The following is a 23444-nucleotide window of genomic DNA, read 5'->3' on the forward strand; positions in this document are numbered from 1 at the left end:
CAGCTTCAAAAACAAACAAACAAACAAAAAAGGATTTGAACCCATATTGTCTTTCTCCAGATCTAGCTGTCTTTCTGCTATATCACATGACCTTTCACTGCACTACCTTGGAAGGTATTGAGTAGTCTCTTACTGGAAATCTTCATGCAGAGCCCAGATATGTCCAATATGTTACAGTAGGAATTTATTTCTTATATGGGTTGGACTAGATAGCAACTAATGTCCTTTTCAACTCTAAAATTATGTGATTCTATAAACTAGATGGAGTTTATAGACTGTTCTTGTACAATTCCTCCTTTTAATTCCTTTTACCAAAACTTCTAGTAAGTATTAAAGACTGTTTATTTCAGGGGAGATGTCAAGGCAAAGTTGATTAATTCAAAAATAGTGAGCCATTCTCAGGTGATATATTCTCATTTTAGACTTGACCTGGTTAAAGGATTTGAAAATTATGGATTAGGAACTCAAAGGAAATTTAAAAGCCATCTATTCCAATTAACCCTCTTATTTTTAGATAAGAAAATTCATCCAAAACAAGGGCTCTTGCCTTTCAAGGTCACTTTTTCCTATATAGGCCACTTGTCTTCCATAAACTGATTATTTAGCAGTCTATTATGACTGTTGAGGTTGTGATGTAAATTTATAATCATTTATTTTCATCCTGAATTAGCATGAATATGCTGAACTGTAGGTTTTTGTGATCTTAGTTCCATATTAAATTTCACAATGGGAATCTCTTTTGGTTAATTTGTATTCTTTATCTTTTCTTTCTGTTAAAGAAAAAAAAAATACAGAATTGTAGAGTAGTAGGGTCAAAAGACACCTAAAACTGGGGACTGTGGACACAGACTGTTGCATACAGCATGAGGCATAATTGCTTGGATTACCTTCCACCTTCTTAAACTCTGGGTTGCAACCTCATATGGTCTCACAACTAAGTGTGTGGGGTGATGAAATTATGATTTATTATCAGTAAATGTTTGATTTGTATGTCTATTTTATATGCCTATAAACCCAGCATCAACTAAAAATTTCTCAGGCAAAAAGAAGTCACAGATGGACAAAATATAATAAGTCCTGGATTATTTTATCTGGTTTTTCTGTTAAAACAGATTAGAGGAGCAAGAAGTCAATTCATAAGTATCTATTTATAAGTATCTAAAAAGAATGGTTCTCAATAACACTCTAAAAAGTGGTGAACATAGAAAGCATCTCATTGAATTCTTATTTGATGGGAAGGAATTGAGGTCTAGATATAGGGAAGCCCTTGGCCAAGGTCATGTAGTTCATTAGGCACAACTGAGGCTTGATTTGTCCAGCCCTTCTTACAGTGTATTGTCTCTCATTTTGGCTTAATTTGTTTTTATTTCAGTAAGATTTTATTGATGTCTTTGATGTGTAGTTTTTTGTTGTTGTTGTTGTTTTTCATATTTGGCTTATTTTTAAAGACATGTAATTTTGAGGAAGGATATGCTGGCAAAGCAGGGAGAGGATAGGGTTGAGCCTCTGTACTTATATCCTAGAAAGGGAGGGAAGAAGAAGGAAGTCAGAGAAACCAAACACTAGGAATAGGGAATTGCCTTTGATTTGGACCATCTTTTCCCACCATTATTTGAGCCTAAGTGTGGATTCCTGGAAGAAGGAAAGAAATGAGAACAGGAAGGGGATGGAATAAGTCCCTTTGAGGAGGATTGGACATCCCAGCATGGGAAGTCTTCCTGATGTGTTTTCCCCACTATATATACTCCTTGGGTAGAATAATTTTCTGGACAGCTCATGGAATTGCAAGGAACCTGAATCTGGGACGGGGGATTTGGAGTCTTTCCAATTTAGTTGTATGATATTGTCAGTGATTTCAAATGGGGGAAAATTTAACAAGTTTGCAAATCCAAATGAGCTTAATTCTCTTTCTTCTACTTAACCTCCTGTATCTGATGTACTGTATAGCAGGATATGAACTGGTATTGACATTCTAACACTCACTCTGAAAGTCCCACAGTGACTGAGCTGCCCCCCCCACCCTAGTCCCGTTTCCTGCCCATCTCCTATCTCGATCCTCTGACTGTCCCTCAGTTGTGTGTTCCCCTCACTCGTATAATCTCTTCACAGCCTCCCCGTCTTTTCTGCAGTTGTCTAATTTTAAACACATGCCAGTTTTGCAGTGCTACTGAATCTAGAGTGGAGAGGCAGTTTGTGTGAGTGATTTCCACAGGTCTCAGAATGTGTAATTCACAGAGTTTGCAAGTTTACTACATTTGCCCCAATTCTGAGTTCACGTTCAAGTCCAATTTTTCTTAGGGTGGTGTGGGTAGGAAGGGGGGAAGGTATCTCTAGAGTGAATAGAATCATGGAAGAGGGCCCCAGCAATTGCAGAAGCTAGTCTAACAATAGGGAAAGCAAAAAGACAACAGAGAATATTAGGGAGCCACTAGAGAAGTGAATGTCCCAGCATTTGCTTTTGCACCCTTGTCCCTCTTTACATCTACTGGGGTATCATGGGGAGAGTTTGCACAATCTCATCGCTGTTATTGTCAGCCATAAACAAATTACGCGTATTTAACACGTTAATGTCAGATTGGCTAGGAACCACTGGGAGGTGTGTACTTAGTGACATCAGCTGGCAAGGAGCCCTGGTAATAGGGAGGGAGGGAAGGAGGGGTGAGAGAGACAGAGAGAGGGAGAGGGGAAAAGAGAGAGACAGAAAGAGGGAGAGAGAGAGGGAGGGAGGGAGGAAGAGAGGGAGTGTGTGTGTATGTGTGTGTATCTGGGGATTCTGGCAAGGTAAAGAGCTGGTCTGTTTGGCAGGACCTTCCCATCTGGGATCCATCTGTGTTTCCCTGGAATTGGACAGGCAGCTCTAGTCAGTGAGAAATCACAGATGTGAGAGAGCTGACACATGTCCAGCTAATGAAAGGAGGAGGAAGGCTGGTCCCAGGCTGTGCTCAGAGATCAGGAGCAGGGGAAGAGGAGCATTTTATTCCTATTTCAAATAAATTTGGCTTCTTGGGCATCTGGATTGTGGTCATCTGGGCATCTAGGGTAAGTGAGACTTTTCATCTTGCTACTTGCTTTTTATGCTGAGACAGGCAGGGATCTCCGGGTGCCTTTCAGAGCTCTTGGTTGTCTTAGATGAGAAACGATGCGGCGTTTCTGGGGGTTTGGTAGAAGAGCCCAACCTACAGGCGGCTGCTCAGCTTTGCATAGGGTAGCTTTGGGTTGGCCACATTGCCTGGTCGACTCTGTCATCCACCTCCGTTCAAATGCTGCATTTTGCTAAATGGAAACTTGGGGCAACAATCTAAGAGTAACTAACGTGTGACTCTTGCCCCTGGAAATGCAGTCCTGAAAAAGCATCTCGACAAAGGATAGATGGATGGATAGATGGATGGATGGCTGGATGGATAGATAGATAGATAGATAGATAGATAGATAGATAGATAGATAGATAGATAGATAGATAGATAACTATGCTAGGTACTTCTGTGATGTGGCTGATGAAGAGCTGTCTCCCTTAGCAATAACCTGATAGTCCAGGGTGTGAGACAACCAATTTTTTTTTTTTTTAAGGGGAGGTCTTTTTTTTTCTTATTAGACTTCATAGTGTGGAATTATGGCCATTCCTAATAGAATTACAAGGAGCCTGCCATCCTTGCTGTTCCTCTTATCTGTTTAGCCTAACTGCTCTCAAGACTAGATTTTGCCCTGATGGTACATGGTCGCTTCTGTGTGTTTCATGTAAGTTAAGGGAGCCACTTCTGCTGCCCTCTAGTAAATGTCTCCCTGGGAGGAAGTTTATGTAGTTTTGTAATGCAACAAATCTATATACAGCCTTCCTTGTGTGTCTGTGTTTCATTTTCCATTCCGAGGATCAGAGCTTTAGGGCCGGAGGAAACCTGAGAGTTCAGCTGGTCCAACCTCATCAGTTTACAGATGAGGAGGCAGCTGAAACCCAGAAAGAGAAAAATGACTTGACCACAGACGCCCAGCTAGAAAGTAGCAGAGTTGGGTTTCACGCCTGGTTCTCTGAATCCAGGTCTTATCCACACATAGGATTATTATTATTTTACCAAATAAGCACTCCTTTTGCATAGGGTCAGGATGATCTCAGCTCTAAAATTCCCTGGCCCTCTCTATATTTTTAAGAGCATCTAGATTCATTATAGTTTGTTTAGGGAATAAAGTACATCCATGACAGTAATCCTTCCAGATGGACAGCATCCATCCAGATCCTGGGCTAAGGTTCCCCCAGAACCTTGATTATTTTTTTTCCAGAAAGTCTTCCTTCTGTTTGCTTCCACCACCCTGAGCCTCCTACAGCCCACTTATTCCCATGCCTTTTAGTTAGTTGCAAAGACTAGCTTTTTGTGGCAAATAACAATTAGAGGGGTTGTCTGGGTGTGAATATGTAAATGAGCTTTCTAGAACCTAACTGAAGGGAGAAAACTTTGGAAAGTCTTCCTAAGAACCAGATTTGTACAGTCCCTGGGAAACACTGGTCCATCCTTTTGTCCTTTGGAAGCTTTCAGACAATCTTTTTTTAAAGAATTGAGGCTTCTCTAGGACTTGGCACATAGTAGGCATTTAATGAATGTTGATTGATTGATTAATTCTTTCCACCTGTCTTTTGATGAGCCTTGATCATTGTCTTTAGTTCTAGATTAGATAGAAAAGACCTTGGATTTAAATGTCAGCCCACAACTTCATTAAGGCCTCCGTGGCAGTCTGTATATCTGTTCTCCACCAGAGGTTTGAACAAGCAGCTTACAGATATGGGCCCTGAGCATATTTGCTATTTCTTGCTGAGGGTATTAGACTGACTTCATAGAGGTTTCTAGGTCTTCATTTTAGTGTAGATCTTACGTCTTTTTCTCCACAATATTTCCCTTTTGGTATTTGATACTGGCACAGCTGTCCAGCATCTGTATTGGGTAATTTGAATGTCTGAGAAATGTATATATGTGTGGGTGTACATGTTTTTATTTAAGACTTTATTAACTGGAGATGGGTATAGAGGGCTATACTAAGGCTCAGAAAGTTACAAAGATAAATGAGACATAGATCTTATTCTCTTGGAGCTTACAGTCTAGTAGAGGGATACACATATAAACATAATTGTCATTAATTTATATGATCTTCCTTCATAGTAAACAAGCCTCAGGAATTTGGTATTTAAAGATAAGTTGAATTTAATTCAGCTCAAGTCAATAAATACAGTACCTGATGAGCCATACTAGAGCTCAGGAAGATACAAAAATAAATAAGACATAGTCTTGTCCTCGTGGATCTTACAGTCTAGTAGAGGGACATGACACATAATGATAACTCAGAATAAATGATAGAACATGTTAAGTATATAAGTGAAATATAAACAAAAGCCCAATGAAGAAAGGATAATTTCCAACTGGAGTTGGGGAGGGGACTGGGTAGTCAGAGATGGGTCTTGAAGGATAGAGAAGTTTTCAAGTTCATCGATGAGGGGGGCATTCTTGGTAGGGGCACTGACTGAGCAAAGGCATGGAACTGGGAAATAGACATGAATAGGAAAGAGAGAAAGCTGTGTTTTCACTGAAGTACCCCAGCCTGCCAATGCTTTAACCATTTAGTGACTTGGTAGGCACCATAAGAAAAGTGAAAAATCTGTGAAGTGGAAACCCTTACAAATGTGCTTCTCTTGTATTCTGGAGTTTGAGACCTGATAAAATTTATGTTAAATTTTATATAAATTCTGTTAAATTGAATTTATATTAAACAACAAAAGAAGCAATCTTGGATTAATTGCCAGGGGAAGTTCTAAGTGAATTTTTTTTTGGGGGGAGCAATAGAATTATGCAGTTCTGTAGACAGAATATTATTTAAAAAAACAGTACAGAACATATAGTCACAAAATGTTTTGGCTAGAAGAGACTATAGAGCATAGAATGCCATAGTTAGGAAGTAAGAAAGAAGAAAAGAAAACTAAGAAAGCATCTATTCTAACCCATACTCTTTGCAGATGGGGAAAATGGAGATTCTGAGAGTAGAAAAAGCTTAAATACGGCAGCTAGGTGATATATTACATAAAGGTTGGACTTGGAGTCAGGAAATCTTAACCTTAAATTCAACTTTAGATGCTTATTTATGAATGTGACTCAGAGCAACTTTTTTTTCCTTTCCCAGCCTTAGTTTCCTCATCTGTAAAATGGGAATAGCATCGATTTCCCAAGTTTGTTGTGAGATAACACATATAAAGATCTTTGAAATCCTAGTCCTATTTAAATGCCAGCTATTATTGGTAATTAGTTATTATTATTATTGCATAAGCTGAGCATTATGCTTGAACACCATAAAACCAACAAGTCAGGTAAAGGTAAAGTTATATTTTTTGAAAGCATCATAAATTTTGAGTTTTGGTTAAATAAATTCTGTACAAGGTTATGTGTGTATAATTGTGGAGGATTTGAATTGGATCTTAAAAGAGTTAGTCCAGTTTGTTGAAAGCCCTTCACATCACATATTCAGTGGAAGAGATATGAATAGGTTTGCATAGCCTCAATAAATGAAGTCTGGGCACTTTTTTTGTGCCAAATGTATAGATCAGCCTAGTCCTTCAAAAAGCTGATTGGGAGCTGGGAGGTTATTTGGCACATCGCCTTCTTGAATAGATGAAAACTTTGGGATCAGAGAGGGAAAGGGACACGCCCAGCCTAGTGGCAGAGGGTAGGTACCCTGACTCTTACAGCCCTAGTACTCATTAGGCTTTAGTGTTGTTGGGATGGAGAAAGAACATAGAGGAACTTTTTGGTTTTCTGGTGGTTTTAAAGGAAGAATGTCTTTGGTTGTAAATACCAGACTTAATCCTAGAATAATTCTTTTGGATGTGATCAAAAAGTCTTGGATTGGAGGGTTGTAGAATTTGAGTATTTGTTTTGTTTTGGGGGTTTTTACGTGAAAGTCACTGGTAATGAGAAGTGGAGGTTAGGTTTTTGTGGCTTCCCAAAAAATCACTGTTTTGTGACAAGGGTTGGATCTTCTGGTTGTCCAGTGGTTAAGGCAGGCCTCTGTAGCTGGGCCCCGCTCATCCTTGGCGCAGCTGCCTGTGTTCAGGGGGCTGCCAGTGATACAGACTGTGTGCATGCAAACTTGAAAAGCGCACCCTGGATGACTTTGAAAAAGGGCGCCAGAGTGAACTCCCTTTGTTCCGCCCAGCAAAGGCAGGGCTTTGTCTATTGTCTGGGGTCTGGGCCAGTCACATTCCTGTCTCCTTTCATTCTGAAGCAGTTGGGAGATGATGGGCAGGGCATGGGTTCTGTGTCGGCACAGATTCTGGACACGCTCAGCCACAGTTGGGAGTGGGGGGTGGGGTGGGGAGCTGGGGTTCCAAACATGTCTGTACATCATCCATTTGTATTTTCTGATGCAATCATTGTGGCCTTTCCTATGACTACTTCTCCCCTAAGCAGCATAGGAGCAGCAGAAAGCCTTTTGGGAAAAAACAACATGTATTTTGTACCTTTTAAAAATGATGTGCGTGCTTAGTAGGAGGGGTCATAGACCCCCAAAGGTACTGGGGTTTGAAGCCAAAGGAGATCTGGCTTCAGATTTTGGCTCTGCCACTTCCACCTTGTGTGATATATCACTGTGCCTCAGTTTTCCTCATCTGTAAAATGGATTGGACTAGATAATTTCTAAGTTCCCTTCTAGTTCTATGATTTGTAGGTTGAGGACCCCTTGTCAGCTTTCTCCACTCAAAACAAGTGCCACCAATGGTAAATCAGTTAACCTCCGGAGTCTCAAGTTTTCCACGCTGTGAAAGAAGGGGGTAAGACTAGTTGTTCCCTAACAAAGCTTCTAGCTTAGGTTCTATCTGATTATAGACAGCACCAGACGGGACTTTGGAGGTCACTGAATTTGAATTTAGACCTCGTCAGGACATCAGAAGACAACTAATTTGACCCCTTTAGTTTTACAAAAGTGGAAACTGAGTCCGTGAGGGAGTTGGGGGATTCGGCTAAGGTTTTACCAGATCCTAAGTCCTAGGAGCCACCTCATAAATCCATTACTTGGTACTCTGGCCTTTCCACTGCCTCCTCACCCTTTAATTTTTGGGGTGAAGGTTATCCGTCTCCACGGTGGCAGAGGAACCGGGATTCAGGGCCAGGATTCGAATCCGGGGCATCGGATTCCCTATCCACTCTCCCCACTAGAGTTGCTGATCCCCAACTGAGGTCCAGAGAGGTGCGAAGGGAGTCGCTGGAGATTCCTAAAGGGAATGCATAAATGTGGGTGATGGAGTGAGCCCGGAACCCAGCTCCAAATCCTCGTCCGTGCATCTCCCGGAGGCAGTCGATCCTTCTTGCCTCTCTCGCTAAGACTGGGAAGCAGACGCGAGAAGACTTGCAGCAGTTTCGAATTTGGGGGACCGGGGACAACAACAACACCACTGAAACCTGTTGCTGAGCTGCAAGCTGTTAATGTTTCGCGGTCCCCGGATTACTTACCAGGCGGGCGGGGGGCTGGGGGCTGGGCCGGCCCAGGGTAACAGATGTGCCCTGGGCTGTTGGCGCGTGCCGGCTCTGTTCCCCTGCTCCTAGCACCAGGTGCAGCTATTGTTCGCCTTGGTCTCCATTCATCCGGCCTCGTCTGTTGCTCTGCGCTTTCTAGCTCATTGTTTCGGCAGGAAATTAGCATTAAAAACCCATCCGAAACCCCCACGTCCCTCAGCTGCAGGTGACTGCTATTGGCCCCAGCTGCCACCCTTGCGCTTGATTACTTCCATATGGGGCTGTGCAGAGACGAAGTCACCATTTATTGATTTCCAGCTCCCCACCCCCAGCCCTGCTACCCGAAGTATAATGCCCTGAAATCTATTAGGCCCCCAATGGGCTCCATGGCTCGGTCAGTATTACAACTGTGATGAACGGTTTACAAGCAAAACTAATTACTCCCTCCCACCCAACCACCCAACCTAAATATTAAATGTAAATAACGGAGGGTGATGAGCAGGATGTGAAATCTTTACGATGACTGGAGACCAAGCCGGCTTCTGAAGCAGGAAGGTTGTTGTACTTTGGATGGGCTTTTATGGAAAATTTTTAGTCACTGCTTTAAATATTTCATACCACGCCCATGAACATCCAAGCCAACGGGACCCAGTGGGCCCCTGGGGGGAAAACATTTCTATCTTCTGCTGGTTAATTTCCTAAGTTTAGTTAGAAGGGGAGGAGGGGGGAGAGAAAGGCAGGGCTCTCCAGCACGACCCTTTTTTTTTTTAAATGGGAATGTAGGGATTACTTGAACCGGCCCCTCCCCCCAATCCTTTTAACCCTTGGGTTTTGAAAAGGGTTTTTGTTCTGTTTGCGTACGTGGTTATTCCAGTTTGCTTAATAAAATACTCTCCCTGCAGCATGTTGGTAGCAGTCTGGTGTTCCTGTCTTTGCTCCCACCAGAACAAAGTTAGATGGCCCATTTGGGATTTCTTTCTAGATGGGCTTTAGAGGAGCAGATGTTGAGAAAACTAGTGTGGAGGAACCAGACATGTAGCTCTTGGAGAACAGGTCAAGAGCAGTTATTTCCAATTCTGATGACTCCCTTTGTGACCAAAGATCCTTTCCCTGTCCTCTATCCCCATCTGAAAAATGGAGACAGTAATGGCTCCCTTGGGCATTGGTCCTTAAGAGACTCCTGTCTTGCCTGAGGTCGTTTAGCACTGTCTGGGGTAGGGTAAAGATTGGAATTGAGGACTAAATTTCTGCTGACTTAAGTTATGCAACCTAGTTTTGAAACAGAGATGCTGCAATAAAATCTCTTTGTGGTTTTGAAAGTTTGTAAACTAAAGTGCTAAAAAGCATTACCACATTCTGGGCGGGGCTAGCACCGTTAACTAGTTAGTAGAACCTAACCTAAAAGACTTTCTGAAGTGCTTGATGATCCAGGTCGAGTGCCAGCAAGGCATTTCAAGAGATTTTAGAGACATGGAACGTTACAGTCAGAGTGGGACCTTAAGAGCCTGGCAGGTTCACCCAAATATTTGACATGAAGGAACTGAGGCCCTTAGTGGGGAAATGGCTTACTCAAGATTGATGGAGAGCAGTAAAGAGAGTTACCTGTGTTCAAATCCCATCCCTGCTGCTTTTATTACTTAACCTTCTGGGCCTGAGTTTTGTAAAATGGATTTGGTCTCCATGGCCTCTGAAGTTCTTTCTAGCTCCAAACCTTGAACTTTCTAAATGACACAGCTAGTAAATGGAGAAGCTATAATGGGAACCCAAGTGTACTGTGCCTTGAGATAAAAAACATGATATTTTTGCACTCAGTGATAATAATAATGATAATAATTGACATTTCTATGGCATTTAACAATTTGTAAAACACTTTGCACATGTTGGAAATTCTCCCTACCAGGAGGATTTCTTGGGAGAAGCATTCCAGCCAGCAGGGGTCCAATGATTGCAGGTCAAAGATAGAAGGCCAAACTGAAAGCAGAGAAATGTATTAGCATACTAAGGAGGCCTGCTGTCTGAAAGCAGCTTCAGCCTCCTGGGCTGCCAGTTTGATTTTTATAACTTTTCAGCGCACTTAGAGAAAACAGCCCAGCAGCAGCATTTTGCAGCAACTTAGGATAGGTAAGTATAGCATTTTAAAGTGGGGAGGGGTGTCATTTGAGGGAGAAAATGGGAGTATTTTGAATGCATTTGGCAGGATTTCTTATTGGAATAAAAAAACATTTCCTGATTGAGGGCAGGAGACAAGGGGAGGTGGCCAAATATTTTTACAATTGTAAAAATTGTCACATTTAGACAAAAATGCAGGTACCTCTTATTTAAGGACAATACTGAATGGAACCATCTGCTTTAGTGTGCCCTTGCATAGTTACATTTTATTTTTCCTTGAAGAGGGGTTTGGGACTGTGCACCATTAGGTCACCAGGTGATTGGAGATTAGTCCATCCAATTTTCCCTGAAATGATTGTGGTTCCTATTTCTCTCTCCCACCTAACACCTCCACCATATGTTTGTGTTGTTGTTTTTTTTTTCTTTTGAGCCTTACAAAAATCATGTGAAATAAGTACTTCAGACATTATTGTTTCTATTTCACAGTTAAGGAAACTAAGAAGTAAAATGATTCACCTAGGGTCACACACCACTAGTAAGTGCCTGAAACATTTTTATCCAGGTCTTCCTAACTCCTGAATCCAGATTTCTATTCACAAATCAGACTCCTACAAGAATGGTGGCCTCCTTGGTAAACTTATCTTATTTTGCTTGGGAGGTTTGGTTGATTTTTTTTTTTTCTCTGATGCTCTTTAGTTTAAGCAGTTTCATGGATTTTCATTTTTATTGTCTAAAGCTGAGTTTTATTTCTAAGACAGTCCTGCACGAGCAAAGTATGTTCTTTCTCCTGTACCCAAAATACATTATCGTGTCAAATGACCACATGTGGCCTGATTTCCCCAAATAGCATTTTGGGTCATGACACTTCAGATAATGTCCAGAATTTGGTGGTGATGGCTGGCCTGGGTTGCCTCCAGCTCTAACGACCACTCTCTTCTATCTTTGTGTCCAACAATGAATAACATTATGTGTCCCCTTGGGAGATGGCATAAAGTCTTCCTAGCCAAGAATAGCTCAGCCATCAGATCTTCTGAATTCTGTCTGAGAGGGAAGCAAGAGTACTTACTTGGTTTGGTGATTGTCCAGACTTGGAAATTATTTGTGGTGATTGGATTTCTTTTTAAGCAGCCTCCCCCAAAATGGTTAATAAATGTTTGATGAATTGAATTCAGTTCCTATTGTCTATAGGCCACTATAGTGGGTAAAAAGAGAAACAGAGATGAATGAGAATTCTTGCTCCCATGGGGCTCATAATCTAGTTGGGGGATAAGATAAATAATGCTTAACACAAAATAGAACATGAGATAGTGTTTCAACACATGGGGGATGAGGGCAGTCAGGGGAAAGTCATTATAGGAATGGGGAACAGTATAAACAGAGACACCAAGATAGAAAGATTCAGTTTATGAGGGCAGAGGCTGCCAAATAATCTAGGTTAAGGTTAAAGAGAATCTGTCTTTCTATTGCTAATTTATGTACCCGCTACCTCCCTGAATCTCTGTATCTCTTTGTATACAGAGATTTCCCCTTCCACACTGTCAGGTTGGTCAGGAATTTGGGAGCTAAAGAGACATTGGATTCCTTCCTGGGCAGCTCATAGTCCTGCAGGGGATATTTCAGTCCATGCCTGACCATCCACAGAGTCCTAAAGTACAGGTGCCATACCAAGTATGTAACTTACAGGAGTCAGAAGGCTGAAAAAAAGATAATAATCCAAATATGGTGGGATCCTGGGAAAGTAGATCCAAGAACTAGGAGGAGTTTCAGAGGTCCTCTGGTATAATCTTTTCATTTTGCTGTCTAGGAAAGTGCCCAAGGTCAATAGCAGGGGTCAAAGGCAAGGTTAGAATCTGGTTCCCCTGACTCTGAAGCTAAAGCTCTTTTCATTGTCCTATGCATGTAGGCTCCTTGCCGACTCATGAAGTACACTGCTCAGAGTGGTACTTTTAATAAACTTATCATTGGCACAGGCTTTCCAGAACCTGGCAAACCGTCTCCCTCTGAACTGGGGCAAAAAGGAAAACTAATCTTGAGTGTGCTACACCAGGATGATTGTGAGAGTGGAAGCCAAGCTAGAGGTGGGGATGGCCCCAGAACCGTAATATTTACAAGTTCTTCCCTTGCTAGGCTATGAGGGTCGGCCTGTATTTGTTCAGATGCTCAGATTCAAATAGGATATTGTGCCTCACTCTGTGAGGCATGAAACAAGAGAAAAGAATATTGCCTCTCAAGTCAGGGAACAGAGCTCATATCCTTGTTTTGCCATTTATTCGCTATGTGACCTTGAACCAGTCATATTAATTCTGGGAGCCTTAGTTTCCTCATCTGTAAAAATGAGAAAGTCGGACTAATTGCCCTCCAAGGTTTCTTCTGATTCAAAATCAATGATCCTATGAACTTAATCTCCTCAAAATATATTGTTAGGATCTAGACATCCAGAAACCATGACTGAAAGTCTTGCTTTATAGGTTGTTGGGTTCCTTTATAAGATTTTGTAACTTTGGGCCCTCCAATACCCTGTGTATTTGTATACTTTGAATTTGTCCATTTTACATCTCTGATTGGAAAACAAATGCTTCTGTTTATACATTTTGTCCTTCTTCAGCCCAGGTCAATTAGTGGAGAAGCAGAATGAGGCAATTGGAAAGACCAGGAAAGGAGTTAGGAGATTTGGGTTCTGGTATCATCTCTGGTACTTAACTCTTTTCCTTTAATAAATTTTTATTGATGTCTTTGGCACTAACTCTTGTTGTAACACTTTGTTGATAACCAAACCTCTCTGGACATCGGTTTTCCTTCTTTGTAGAATGAGGCGGTTGTTGGATTAACATCTTAAAATTCATTCTTCTATTTTCTATTTTTTAAATGTGTATAACTCTGAAAGGCATTTGAGTGCAAGGACACTGTCGTATTTATTGTTCTTATTTCCCTGTTTCTCTATACAGAGACACTTACTAAGTGGCTGACTTATATGATTGGCTGACAGAATGGTTGACAAATGAGAGAAAACACTGGTTCAAGGAATTGTATGGCTGTTACTTACAGTGGCCACTTGCGAAAGGCAGAGAGGGAGGATTAGATCCAGGCCTGTGTGGTTTTGGAATACAGAAGAGACCAGTTTGACTGGAGTGGAACGTTTTTAAAGGGAAGCAAGATGAGGTAAAGCTGGGAAGTAATTTGGCCCTCTAGGTGCCAGGAACTTGTTCCTGAAGGCTGGTGGGAACTAGTGAAAGTTTGAGCAGGGTAGTGTCTTCAGAGTCATAACAGTGTTATAGAAAATTTTGTTAATTTAATGGATTGGAGCAGGGAGAGTCTGACTTTGTTCCATGATCTGTCCTGAAGTGTCATGTCAATCCAGATTTGTTGAATATTGAGATAGGGAGGTTGATGGAAACTGAGTGTTGTGTTTTTGTTCTTGTTTTTGTTTTCCTCAGCAGAGTGTATTTTTACAATATTGCTTTTTTTCCTTGAGTTCTGGAAGTCCTTCATGGGCAGCACTGAATAAATGAGCTGGGTAGGATAGTGAAAAATGTAGGCTGTGTTGTGGATAAGATTAGAAAACCTTATCAAGTATTTTCAAAAGTTTTTCAAACTCTCAACTGATGATAGCTCAGTTACATTGTTTCTACAGGACCCTAGTTACAGTCTTGTGGGCAAAATACAGAAAACTATTCCAAAAAACAATTACTTAATAACTAAATTAACTATTCAATGATTTGGAATTAGGATAACCAGACCCTAGTTACAGTCTTGTGGGCAAAATACAGAAAACTATTCCAAAAAACAATTACTTAATAACTAAATTAACTATTCAATGATTTGGAATTGGGATAACCAGAGATCCAGTTGTTTTTCAGACATGGACTGTGTGGCCTTGGGCAAGTCACTCAACATTTTTTGGCCTCAAAAATCCTCATCTTAAAATGGGGATAATAACAGCACCTATCTCACAGAATTATTGTGAAAATCTAATGAGATAATATATGTAAAGTGCTTTGTAAACCTTAAAGCACCATACAAAATAGCTACTACTACTAGTATTACTATTTCTACCTAATATTATTACTATGGTCCAGCCATCTTCTACCTTTTCCTGTATGCATACTTTCATGCTTTTTCTATATCCCTACAGCACTGGGTTTCACTCAGCATTCAATATTCTCTATATTGCATTAATCTGATATCTATTCCTGAAAAAAAAAAATGTGAGCTGTTGGATGGCCTGTCTGCTCTATTGGAATCCATTCAGCATCAAGAGAACCAAAGGAAGATTGTGAATAGATTGGGTGAAATGCCTGTGGGGAAGGGGACATAGATGAGGATAAAACAGGATAAACTGTGTAAGTTTTGCCCATCAGAGTATTGAGCCAGTTGCTTATTTCCCCATCCAGATTATGAGCCAGGCTTTGAGGACAAAGGATGCTTGCCTTATAATTCCATTTCAACAAAGTGCCTACTCAAGACACTTAGATACTGCTTCTGGGCTCCCCTAGAAGGGTCTATTGCTGGGTAGATACTAGTTAGAATTGGGAAGGGAGTATTTAGAGCTGGAGGGGATCTCAGAGGCCATCCCCTAACTCAATCCTCTTATTTTACAGAGGCCCAGAAAGGTTAAGTTACTCACCCCAGAGGTAGTGAACTTTCTTTCCACTGCACCATATTTCTGTCAGCATATTGGCGTACAAAGGATGGCCTTTGTTTCCAAGAGAAGCTCAGGGTCATTTAGAGAATTATTTTGTTTCCCAAGGCAATCCAACACACTCTCTTCTTCCCGTTCAATCCTTAGTTCAGTTTATTGTCCAGTTGCAGTGTCTGCACAAGCTAAATGCACTGAAGGGCGACCTCTATGATTTTTTTCTAATCCAAACTGCCCATTAGAGTCTGGACAAAAGACATTCTTCAGTCACTTTGTTTTTCCTACATGGATAATGAGTTAAATAATTTGATGCAGTGAACATAATGTCATCCACTACCAGGACTATCTGAAGGACCTCACCATCTCTATGGAATCCCTCTACCGCTTGGTCTCTGCCCTGGATCTCTCCTCCATGACAGTGGCAAACAATCATGGTGAGCATCTTTCTCTCTTGCTTGGTATAAAAACAAATGAAAAACTTGTAATTGGGGGAAAATAAAATATTATTTTAAAAAAGAAAACAAATGGAAGATATGTAATTGAAGGAAAATAAAATATCATTTAAAAAACAAATGAAAGACATGTAATTGGGAGAAAATAAAATATTATTATTATTTATTTTTTGGGGGGGGAGGCTGGGGTTAAGTGACTTGCCCAGGGTCACACAGCTAGGAAGTGTTAAGTGTCTGAGATTTTGAACACGGGTCCTCCTGAATTCAAGGCTGGTGCTCTATTCACTGCGCCACCTAGCTGCCCCAGAATAAAACATTAAAAAAAGAAAACAAAAGACATGTAATTGAGGGGAAATAAAATATTATTTTAAAAAGAAAACAAATGAAAGACATGTAATTTGGGGGGAAATAAAGTATTATTTTAAAAAAAGGAAAAATGAAAAGCAAACCTTGAAACTCACATATCTTTTTAATGCTTTTAGGTTTAAACAAACAAGCAAATAACAATAACCAACAAAAAAAATCTCTTATCTACACAGTTCAGTGATATAAGCCAGAGTTTTTAAAGATGCCCAGATTAAAAAGTAATTGAGAAATATTTTACAAAACCAAAGTTTAATAGAACATAGATATGGTTTCTATGTGGTTTTCTAAGTCAATATGCAGTCAGAAAGGATCCTCACATATGGTTTAGTGACCCTATTTCTATCTGATTTTAACACCACTGATAGGAACAATTCTAGAATTATTTTAAAGACGAGGAAACTGAGATCCAAAGAATGATGGGTAATCCTTTGTCTAATATATAGGTCTTCTTGATTCTAAATCCAATGTTTTTTCCACTAAACTACAATGCCCTATTATTTTCGAAGGCCAAGGTATCTTGACACCATAATTTTGAAGAAAAAAAATTTTTTTGATGCTTTTTAAAAAATCACTTATATAATAAAAGCATAGGTAATTAAAATAAATCAGTACAGTGTCCAGGCTGGCCTCAAATGCCTCATTCACACTTTCCTGCCTGGAAGAGGAAAGTATGTTTTAGCCCACTGGTCTTCTTGAATCAAGATTGAACTCCAGTCAAGGCAATAATCAGATTATTTCAGTGTCTTTTTTTTTTTTTTAATATTATTGTGAAATAGACTTAATTCTTTTTAGCCATCCCATAAGATTGAGGGATTGGTGTCATTAACTCTCTTTTTTTTCCGCAGGAAGAAATTAAAGTGATTCCATCTCTCAAACCCTCTTCTTCTCCCACCCCCCACCCCCTAAGCTCACAGTTAGCTGGAAGCAGAGCCAGTCTGGGACCAAACATACCGATTCCCAGTAATTTTCCTACTAGTCTAAGTTACTTTGTGAATTTGAGGTTAAAGAGGTGGAGTTGGGGGTGGGGTACAAGGTCGGCTGGTTTTTAAGTTAAATGCTCTGGGAGTAAATAGTTATGGTGGCCAAAGGGTGACCAAGAAGCAACTTGTAAATAAAACATGATCTCCTAACAGGACTGAAGTGGGTTGGTATAGTAGAAAGAAGTGGGGAGTCCAGGGACCTTGATTTGAATCCTATAGGATCTTGGGCAATCCATTCCACTGCTCTGTCTGCATCTATAAAATATAGGCATTGGATTCTGAGGACCCCCCCCCACTCTGTGACTTACTGTCCCCTTGTCTCTCTGGCCAAGGAACCTTGACTGTGTTTTCAGAACTTAGTGTGATGAAAGCCTTTTTGTTGCAGAGGGAGGCTGGCAAATAAGGATGGGGCATGATGTATTTTATTAGACATTTGGGGGCGGACAAAGCAATACAAAAATATCTCACCACTTTATTTTCATATTTATCTAAAGCCTGAAAAAGTAACTTTTGGGCTTTCTTCTTTGTAATTAGATTAGTGAAGCATATGGTGTTTACCCAGGCTGCCTGTGCAAGCTAGTGAGAAAAGGAGGCCTCTGTGTGTGTGTGTGTGTGTGTGTGTGTGTGTGTGTGTGTGTGTGTGTGTGCAGGCAGGGCAGGAGGCTGCCTTCTTCTGATTTTTGAGGACTTGATCCTGCCATTAGCCCCTCTTCCTCTCCTTAGGTCACACAGTCACCATTCCTTTGATGATTGATATAGGGATGTTCTTCAGGTTATTCCTGCCTTTGCCTCTATTGGCCCGAGAGAAAAAGATTTTTGAGAACCTTGAAAAATAGAAAAGAATCTCTGTCTATAGAGCTTCTGTGTGCCTATAGTCCTTTCTAATGTCTTGACTGGCATTAGAAAAGGCTGAAAGGGGTGGGAATGGGAATTATTATCTGGTTGTGGCCTTTGTATAAAGGCATTCCTTGCAGCTTATTGCGTATTGTTTGGCTCCTACCTGTGGGTTTACTTTTTAGGGGGAATGTGTGTGATATGATCCTAGCATAATTAGGAAGGTTACTGTGGCCAAAACAGAAAGATACTCTCCCCTTTTGGTATAGCATATTAACTTCTGTTGTCAGTGGTTCTCCCCCCTCGCCCCCCCAAGGTTTTGTTAAGTCTGAAGTGTAATAGTTTCACTTAAGTGGAAACTACCTCAAACATAAACTAAAGACCTTGGAGTGAATTTTTTAAAAAGTCTCCGTGGTGAGAAAAATAGCAGCCACAAAGCCCATGTACTTTATTCTGATTAAGAGAGTGGTTCTATTGTGTAATATAGTGACTGAAAGTTCTGAATGGTACTTCAAGAAAATCACTGATACCCAGTGATAACATTGAGAAATGATTATAAGAAGAGGTAATCGAACTAGAAAAATGTAGCAACTTAGAAATCAAAGCATCCCAGAACTCTTAGTAGCCTCACAAATTCAATGCAAAGTTTTAACATGGACTCACAGAACTTAATGGTGGAAGAAGCCCTAGTGGCAATAGAGATCAACCCATACCAAAACAAGATGTTCCGTAAGATCATAGAATGAGACAGAATCTTAAGTGTTTTCTAATTTAACCCCCTTCTTTGACTGATAAACAAACCAAGACCTAGGGAAATTAATGACTTCACAGTGTCACACATTAAATAACAATGTTGGGATTTAAATTCAGGCCTTTGGACTCCACTTCTAGTGCTCTTCCCACCACACAACTTCATTTCCTTTCTTCAGCAATGGGGAACTGGGGATCCAAAAAAGAAAATAAAAAACCAAAACTATCTTATTTACAAAAGCATATTACACTTTTTGAGCTACCTTCTTAACCAATATTCCCTTAGACTCACCTGAAGGCTGCTTGGTCTTCAGCTTGCCCTCATTGCTCTTAAGTTAAGTCTAACTCATTCTCCTATATAACCAGAAGTTCTGGGTATAGTGTGACTTGAATTGCTTTCCTTCTCAAACTCTCTTGAAAATGTTCCTACTTGAAATGTTTTAAAGAATGGATGGTAGGGTTTAGAAAATGGCCTAAGTGAGCTCTGCTGGTAGACTTGTATCAATTTCGACCTTCATAGCCAAAGATCTGGGCTTAGATGATGGTGGTGATTGTGGTAATGGTGAGGAGACACATAAATTAGGATGGAAAAATGGAGAGGATGGTGATGTTCATGACTCCTCCCTCTTAATGATGACTGATATATAGATGACTAAAAATTTTGAACCTGGATTGATTGACTGATACAATGATGGTGCCATTAATTTAAATGGAGATGTCCAGAAGCTTTGGTGGTGAAGATAATGAGTATTGTTATAAGCCAGATTGAACTCCTTTATTCCAAAAGAGATCAAAGAAAAAGGAAAAAGAGCATAGTACAATTATATTTTCAGCAGTTATTTTGTGGTAGCAAAGAATTAGAAATCGAGGGGATGCCCACCAATTGGGAAGTGGCTGTATAAGTTTTGATATCTGAATGTGATGAATGCTATTTTCTACAAAGAATGAGTGAAGTGGTTTCAGAAAAATTTGGGAATATCCACATGAATTAGTAAAAAGTAACGAGCAGAACCAGCACAACTATACACAGTAGCAACAATATTATAACAATGATCAACTATGGAAGACATTTATTACTCTGATAAATGCAATAATCCAAGACAATTCTGAAGGACTCATGATGAAAAATACTATTCATCTCCAGAAAGAGAGATGCAAATCTGAATGCAAATTGAAACAGGTTTTTTTTTTTACTTTCTTAATTGTTCTTGTCTTTTTTTTAAAAAACAACATGGCTAACATGCCTAGTACATAGGAAATTTTTTTTATGACCATGTATAATTGATATATTGTTTGCCTTCTCATTGGTTGGGGAAGGTCTGAAGGGAGGGAGAGAATTTTGGAACTCAATTTAAAAAGAGAAAGAATACCACAAATGAATGAATGAAGGATGGGAGTTTGGTTTGGTTTGGTTTTTTTCTCCTTTAAGTCAGGGTGAATTTGAGGCTATGCCTGGATATCCTCTGATATCCACCAACTTGTTAAAAAGCATAAATTATAGAATTACATTCAGTTTCAGATTTCAAGCTCAAAGAGGCTTTAGAAGTCATTTAGTCTAACCCTGCCATTTTACAAATAAGAAAACTGAGGCCCAGAGAATTAAGTCACTTGTCTAATGGCACATAGATAGTAGGTGCTTATTAAAGGGAAGAATTTGAGTTTGAATCCAGTTCTTTTAACTCCAAATTTAGCAGTCTTTTCACTACACCATCCTGTTTCTCTTATACAGGACTTAAGCATTAAAATACACACACACACACACACACACACACACACACACACACACACACGGGGGGGAGGGGGGGATAAATGTACTCTCCAGCAACATTCTTGATCCAGATTTAGAGAACCACATCAAATCTTAGTCTGTCTAGAGCTTATGAGAGATGTTATACTTGACTAATAACAATTAATTGCTAGTGCTGCCTTGGTTTAAAAAAAAAAAAAAAAGGCAAACAAACAAACCCCAAAACAGTTCACCAGTGACTACCTTGTTATCAGGAGGCTGGCCCAGGATAGATAAATTGACCTACTAAGATCAAGCTTGATTTTTATTCTTGTCTGAGATCAAAGGCTCTTCTGCTTCTTTCTATAAAGCATTCCATTTCCTGATATTAACCTTGAAGAAGAAATTATTGCCTAGTGGGGTTTTGTGAAAATCATTAATAATTACTACTAGTAAGTTCTTTAAAGGTGAGAACTTTCATTTATGTCTTTGTATCTTAGTCCTTACTTCAGTGCCTGGTATACATGTAGTAGGTGCTTAATCATAGATAATATATAAATATTGCAACTTATATAAATAGAACTACAAATAGCAATATATGTTATGTAAGAAATGACCAACAGGAGGAATACAGAGAGGCTTAGAGAGACTTACATCAACTGATGCTGAGTGAAACAAGCAGAACTAGGAGATCATTATACACTTCAACAATGATATTGTATGAGGATGTATTCTGATAGAAGTGGATATCTTCAACATAGAGAAGAGCTAATCCAATTCCAATTGATCAATGATGGACAGAATCATCTACACCCAGAAAAGGAACACTGGGAAATGAGTGTAAACTGTGAGCATTTTTTTGTTTGTTTGTTTGTTTGTTTTTCTTCCCAGATTATTTTTACCTTCTGAATATAATTCTTCCTTTGCAACAACAATAACAACAAAATTCGGTTCTGCACATATATATTATACCTTGGATATACTATAAGATATTTAATATGTATGGGAATGCCTGCCATCTAGGGGAGGGGGTGGAGGGAAGGAGGGGAAAAATTCGGAACAGAAGGGAGTACAAGAGATAATGTTGTAAAAAAAAATTACCTATGCATATGTACTGTCAAAAAATGTTATAATTATAAAATTAATAAAAAACCAAATAGTAATATAAATATTATACAAATATATAAGTAACTATAAGTAATACATAATTACAACATATATATCTATAGTTGCAAAATACTTTTGTACATTACCTAACTTAGAACAACCCTACAAGATAGGTGTTATTATTTTCCTTCTAAGATTAAGAAACTTAGATTTACATCTCTAGTCGTAAAAAAAATGCTCTAAATCACTATTGATTGGAGAAATGCAAATTAAGACAACTCAGAGGTACCACTACACACTTCTCAGATTGGTTAAGATGACAGGAAAAAATAATGATGAATATTGGAGGGGATGTGGGAAAACTGGGACTCTGATACATTGTTGGTGGAATTGTGAATACATCTAGCCATTCTGGAGAGCAATTTAGAACTATGTCCAAAGGGCTATCAAACTGTGCATACCCTTTGATCCAGCAGTGTTACTACTGGGCCTACATCCCAAAGAAATACTAAAGAAGGGAAAGGGACCTGTATGTGCCAAAATGTTTGTGGCAGCCCTCTTTGTAGTGGCTAGAAACTGGAAACTGAGTGGATGTCCGTCAATTGGAGAATGGCTGAATAAATTGTGGTATATGAATATTATAGAATATTATTGTTCTGTAAAAAATGACCAGCAGGATGATTTCAGAAAGGCTTGGGGAGACTTACATGAACTGATGCTGAGTGAAATGAGCAGAACCAGGAGATCATTGTACATGGCAACAATAATATTATTCAATGATCAATTTGGATAAACATCACTCTTTTCAACAATGAGATGATTGAGACCAGTTCCAATCCATCTTCTTGTGATGAAGAGAGTCCTGTGCACCCAGAGAGAGCACTGTGGGAACTTAATGTGGATCACAACTTAGTATTTTCACTCTTTTTGTTGTTGTTTCCTTGCATTTTTTCTTTCTCACTTTTTTTCCTGTTTGATTTTTTCTTGTGCAGCAAGATAATTGTATAAACATATATACATATTTTGGATTTAACATATATTTTTTAACATATATTGGATTAACTGCCATCTGGGGAGGAGGGGAGAGAGAAAAGATGGTGGAAATTTGGAACACAAGGTTTTGCAAGGTCAGTGTTGAAAAATTATCTATGCATATGTTTTGAAAATAAAAAGCTTTAATAAAAAAAAGAAGAAACTTAGGTTTAAGGAGGTAAACTAATTTGCCCAGAGTCATAACTAGGAAGCAACAGATGTAGTTTTTAGCCTGTGTTCCTGACTCCAAGGCTAGAACTTTAAACAGTATCCTAGGAATTAGAAATAGATTTGTGGGAAACCTTGATGTTGAGATCTATGACAGATCCTACAGGTGTAAGATAACTCTCTTTGTGAGTCAGAGGGAGGGTGGGGAGGAAGGTACAGAAGGGGGATTTATATTCCAAAATTATAGTCTTAGAGAAGAGACTCAGTGTACTAAAAGTACATTTCCAGGATCACATAATTAGTATATGTCATTGGCAGGACTTAATGATATTGTTATCAAGTACTGTGAATATTATTATTCACATTTTGTAGATGAGGAAAGTGAGATTCTGGCAACTTAAATGACTTGTCCGTGGCCATCTGGCTACTCCAGATTTTTAAATGTGATTTCCTAATCTCAAAGATTAAGAGAAGGACACGAAGAGACATGGGGTCTGGGTTTCAAAGACACAACATTTATCATATTTACCAGTTATTTTTTAAAGAGTCTGGCAAGGAAGGTGAGGGAGGGAAAGGAGAATGATTGAGGCATGTCCTGCCCACCTTATTCCCTCTATTTCCCTAAGCAATTTGATTTTCATATGAAACCCCTTTTCCAAAGACAGTCAGGCTGTTTTTTGCTGGATGTGAGGATATTAAATACCACTTAAAATATTCAGATTTAAGTTATTGTATTATAAACACATGATTAGCTCTCAGGACTTGCAACTGAACAATTGGTATCTTTTTATTGGGAATGAGACT

General features: G+C 39.5%; 1 protein-coding gene across 12 annotated transcripts in view; it reads left to right on the forward strand.

Annotated features, from left to right (window-relative positions):
- Positions 1-23444, forward strand: part of CBFA2T2 (CBFA2/RUNX1 partner transcriptional co-repressor 2) — a 159317-nt gene that overhangs the window by 62826 nt on the left and 73047 nt on the right. For 2 of the 12 annotated variants that reach the window (XM_074292400.1, XM_074292403.1), the window contains exon 1: positions 7355-10601. The exons of 3 other annotated variants lie outside the window; for them this stretch is intronic. Coding sequence is in view for 4 of the 9 variants with exons in the window: in XM_074292391.1 (XP_074148492.1) it covers positions 2908-3039; positions 15566-15659 (226 nt within the window). In the remaining 5 variants the exon portion in view is untranslated. 7 more of the 12 variants (XM_074292391.1, XM_074292390.1, XM_074292392.1 and 4 more) reach the window with 7 other exon arrangements.

Source organism: Sminthopsis crassicaudata, chromosome 2, assembly GCF_048593235.1.
Source record: "Sminthopsis crassicaudata isolate SCR6 chromosome 2, ASM4859323v1, whole genome shotgun sequence".
In the NCBI taxonomy this organism is placed as follows: Eukaryota; Metazoa; Chordata; class Mammalia; order Dasyuromorphia; family Dasyuridae; genus Sminthopsis; species Sminthopsis crassicaudata.